Source organism: Empidonax traillii, unplaced genomic scaffold (genome assembly GCF_003031625.1).
Source record: "Empidonax traillii isolate 1590-97213 ecotype Southwest subspecies unplaced genomic scaffold, ASM303162v1 scaffold143:size1492093, whole genome shotgun sequence".
NCBI classification, from domain to species: Eukaryota; Metazoa; Chordata; class Aves; order Passeriformes; family Tyrannidae; genus Empidonax; species Empidonax traillii.
The window spans coordinates 1,234,176-1,238,637 of NW_020955336.1; the positions used below are offsets into that span (position 1 = coordinate 1,234,176).

General features: G+C 44.6%; 1 protein-coding gene across 1 annotated transcript; it reads right to left on the reverse strand.

Moving 5' to 3' along the window:
• Window positions 1-529: 529 nt before the first annotated feature.
• On the reverse strand, window positions 530-3,998 carry LOC114057727 (G-protein coupled receptor 55-like). Its single transcript, XM_027884374.1, is given in 2 exon segments — window positions 530-1,689; window positions 3,897-3,998. Coding segments are annotated over 2 exon segments (1,047 nt in total). The 3' UTR covers window positions 530-744.
• Window positions 3,999-4,462: the final 464 nt, after the last annotated feature.

Genomic DNA, 4,462 nt, shown 5'->3' on the forward strand with positions numbered 1-4,462 from the left:
TGGAATCAGGATAGTTGATCAACCTGAGCTGTCTGGGGACTTGAGCCAGTGGTTATATTACTTCTAAAATTAGTTAGAAGTATGATGAGATAGGCACAAGAGCTGTCACTAGAACAACCTTGCAGAGCAAATCAACCAGTGGAGGAATTACATGGAGATCTTGCTATACCCATATTACCCTAAAGCTGCCTTTGCATTTACAGTGACAGTCTTTTTTTTTTTTTTTTTTAAATAGCCTGTGTAAGTCTAAACCTGATGGGTGCATGTACATGACTACAAGCATGCAAGCAGAGCAGGGGAGGCAGCACAATTTAGTCTGAAGCTTTTTACCATAAGCTCCAAGTTTCTGTTTCTCAACAGCCCAAGTCTGTAGTGACTGAAGTCTTAAGGAAGGTTTATAGGTGCAGTGTAGATAGGGAGGCTGAAAGATGCTACCACATATAAGTGAACGTTTTTTTTTTTTCCAAAGCAAAGAGGAATCACATCCAAAGAAATAGGCATCACCATTTATATGAATAATTACATTTCTTTTCACCCATAAATAGTAACAGAAAACATTATGGAAGGAAATAAAAAAAGTTAGGAGCAGTCTCCTGGAAACGGACTTAATTCTATTTTTTAAATGAAATGTTTTCAGAACTGCATATTTAGAGCAAATTGCGTAGGTAAGAAGTTCAGGATCCTGTACTTTCCGTGAAAGCCTCACCACACATCATCCCAAGTAATTAACATGCAGTATGTAAATCAAGGCTTTGGCATGACTCTTCTTTCCGTGTTTTGTGATGGGTCTTCCAAGGACTCCTTTAAAACAAAATAGTAACACACCCCATCGAGACAGCAGTTCAGGTTTGCCCAGCAAAGGGTGATCTGAACGACATCTCGCAGCACCTTTTGAAAACTGATGTGGATGATTTTATTCTTTGCCAAGAAGTACATGAAGTATGCCACGTGGTAAGGGGTGAAACAGACCAAAAATGCCACCAGATTTGTCACCACGATCCTCTCTGCTCTAGAGATTTGTGTCTGGGGGTTGTCTGGATCTCTGTGCCTTCTCAGGCACCTGACAATTTGGGCAGTGCAGAACGTCATGGCTGCCATGCTGCCGAAGAAGATGGTCTCCAAGGTGCTGAACAGGCCTGTGTTCCCCCATGTGCTCTGGGAGAAGTTATGGAAGCAGGATGAGATGTTTTGGCCCTTTTCATGCAACTGGGTCGTAGAGACTGTCCCCACCGAGGTGCCCAGGCAGACAAGAGCACAGACCGTGGCAGCTTTCCTGACGGATCTCAGGGAGCGGGCTGTGAAGGGGTGCCGGATAGCGATGTACCGGTCCACGCAGATGCAGAGGGAGATGAGAATGCTGCCATACATGTTCACAAAGTAAAGACTCTCCAAGATGGAGCAAAACACAGACCCCCAGTTCCAGCTGTTGTGGTAGGAAATGATTTTAAAAGGAAGAGTAAACAACAGCAAAGTATCCAGGAATATAAGGGCTATCATGTAGATTGTAGATTCTGACAGCTTTTTAATCTTAAAAAAGAGGAACAACAGAGCCATCACATTGAACAGCAATCCCAGGCTAAATGTGGGGGTGTACATGATGAACTGGAACCATTCCACGGTAGCACTGATATTGCTCTTGTCATGGATGTCATTCATGACTCCAGGTACGCTGGAAGAGAAGAAAATCACCTTCACTGCAAGGAATGATGAAGACATAGACTTGGAGATGCCTTTTTCCCCCTCTCAGGCTGCTGTGTGCTGAATTGCAGCTCCTGGTGACATGGAGCTGCTCAGTGCCAAGGGATCTTGGGGCAAACCTGTGCCTGAAGGAGGAGCAGGGCTTTGTGGGGTCCAAACCTCACTTGCACTGTCACCTTTTACTCCTAACAGTGCTATGATTTAGGCTAGGCAGAGTATGGATGTGACGGCACCATCCCCTTGGAGTGATGCAATCTCTTTGCAAAACTGAGGTAGCAGCCCTTGATTTTGGGGTTTCCTGGATTGTGAGGGTGGAGACAATTATTTGGATCTGGTTTCCTGCATCAGGCAGGAAGGAGACCTTGGGGAACCAAGACCACGAGGGTCTCCCATGTTTGTTAATGTGAAGATCCCACACAGCCATTGCCCATCCCGCACCCTCTCCCACCACCCCTGGGCAAAAAGGGACTGTGATTACTTTTGGCCCTCCTACAGACTGTCTAAAAGCAGCAGTCAGGAAGCTTCAAATAGGCTATTTGCAGCAGAAGTTAAGTCATTAGTAGAAGGATGAGATTTAAGAACCCAAGCTTTTGTCTAAATCAGCCAGAGTTACCACAGCAGAGACAGGGTTGCAGGAAACTTGCATCTGGATTCTCCTCTGCAAAGAGGGGACTAAAAGTGTGAAGGTACTTACTCCCTAAGCTCAGGTCATGGAACAATTATCTTCTTTAGAGGAAGGGTACTGGCTTGATCCTGCCCTCAGACTCTCCTGATAAGGACTGGGAAGGCGCTCATTGGTTTCTGCGATGTTTGTCTCAGCTGGAATCACAAATGCAAATGCCCAGGAATACCTCACCCTTTTCTCCAGCCAGTTCCATGACGGCAAAAGTAACCTGTGAATAAAACCTGTCAGAGATCTTTCTGTTGGTGCCCAGAAATTGCTTTTGCCTACTGTTCTCTAATTGTACTTCTTCAAAACATGAGTTACTAATTTTGATGCTGTTCCATTTCAGGCTTGTCAACCAGTTGTCAACTGTGCAGTCAAAGTTTCTGTTCTGCAGACCAAGTCACCCCCTGAGTATTTCAGAGGTAAACTGTCCCTTGCTGTGGTTTGAGAGAGATTAGGATCAGCAAAAAGGAAATTCCTTGCTCCTTAAGGACACACTGATGCCGGGTAAATGATTCTGTAAATTACTGGCTCACATGACAGAAGTAAGAAAACCGGCTCCAGAAACCCAGCCTGAGGAGGAGAATGGGAGCTGGTAGGGCTGGGGGTGCAGGGTCAGGTGCAGGGATCCATCTGCAGCTCCTGTCGTGCTGGAGCAGGTACAGGTTTCATTTAGTGTGAAGCACAAACAGCCTCCTTGCAGAGCACCACGGCCTGTGAGGTGTGGGGGGTTGTGGGGCAGCAGCCCTGTCAGCAGGGCCTGCTCTGCTGCAAGGGACTGAGAGGAGACTGGGGGCAAATAATGACATTTCCTTGCCAAAATGACAAAGGACATGCTGGAGGTTGTCCAGTATCTGGGAGTTAAACCCACAGGTCTGTAGAGGTTTTGGGAGCTGGGTTTGGTCCCTGAACCTCAGAATTGAGGTGGCCCATGACAGACAAGGGGTGACAGTGATAATGCCCCATATAAGAGCATGACCAAGGCTTGGTCAGACAGTGTGCTGTTCTCCTGCTGAGTCACCTTCAGGGAGTGAGTCTAATGCAGGGAGGAAACCTATCACAGAGAGCCAAAGGGAGAAAAAGTAAATTAAGGAATTACTGAAAAGTAATAAATGCTGACAAAGTTCTTTACTTCATTGCCTCAGTGGGAAATTTCATTTCCTTTTTCTTCAGACTTGTTTTTAATTTGTTTGTTTGGTAGCACGTCTTAGAAATTCTGCGTCTAGAGAAATAGAATTTCAGCTTCTCACCAAGATGTTTAGCTAAGAAAATTCGAGTTATGATTAAAAGCATTTCAGACTAGAGTCTCTTGTGTAGATTTAAAAAAAAAAATCCCAAACAAACAAACAGAAAAAACGTTCTTTAAAGCGTAAATGCAAAGGGCAGCTTTGTTCAGTCTTCTAAAAAGAGTAGGTATGCTATGAGCAAAACAAGTTATGTAAAGTATACTTAGTTTTCCGATCTTGTAGCAAAAGGAAAGCTTTTAAGGCAAGGTTTTGCAGTAGTGAAAAATTCCCTCTTGTCATCTTACCTTTGGACTGTCTCTAGCTTTGGATGTTGAATTTTTCTCCTTCTCAGCTTGTAGAATTCTGGAGTCCTGTGTCTTCTTTCAAGACAGCGGAGTGAACCGCATACAAAGCAGCTGCTGGTCAGGGTGTCAGAAGGCAGCACGAGGTGCTGCTGCTTTTTGCGTTGTCGCAAATTTCCGTTACCACCATGGTCTCCCCACGCTGTGCCTGTGTGCACGCACTGTGTACACAGAATGTCACACAGCTCATTTAAGGATGCAAATACACGGCTTTGTGGGACTAACCTCTGAGTCACCCATTAAAATGAGTCTCCAGTAACAGAGAAGGAAATGCTGGCCCTACAGACCTTTCTCTATTGTTTTTTTTCCTACAAGACATGATTTTATTGATTGTCTGAAACATCCATGGGTCGAATGTTTGCTGTCAAGATGTGCTTTAAGCTAAATCCTGAGCTATCACTGCCATTGTTTCCCCCACTTTTCGTTATATCAAAAAGGAAAAAGGGATTGTTGATTTTCAGTGGTTTGTTCAATTCAACCTGGTATTTTAAAAGAGTCAAGAGTTACTC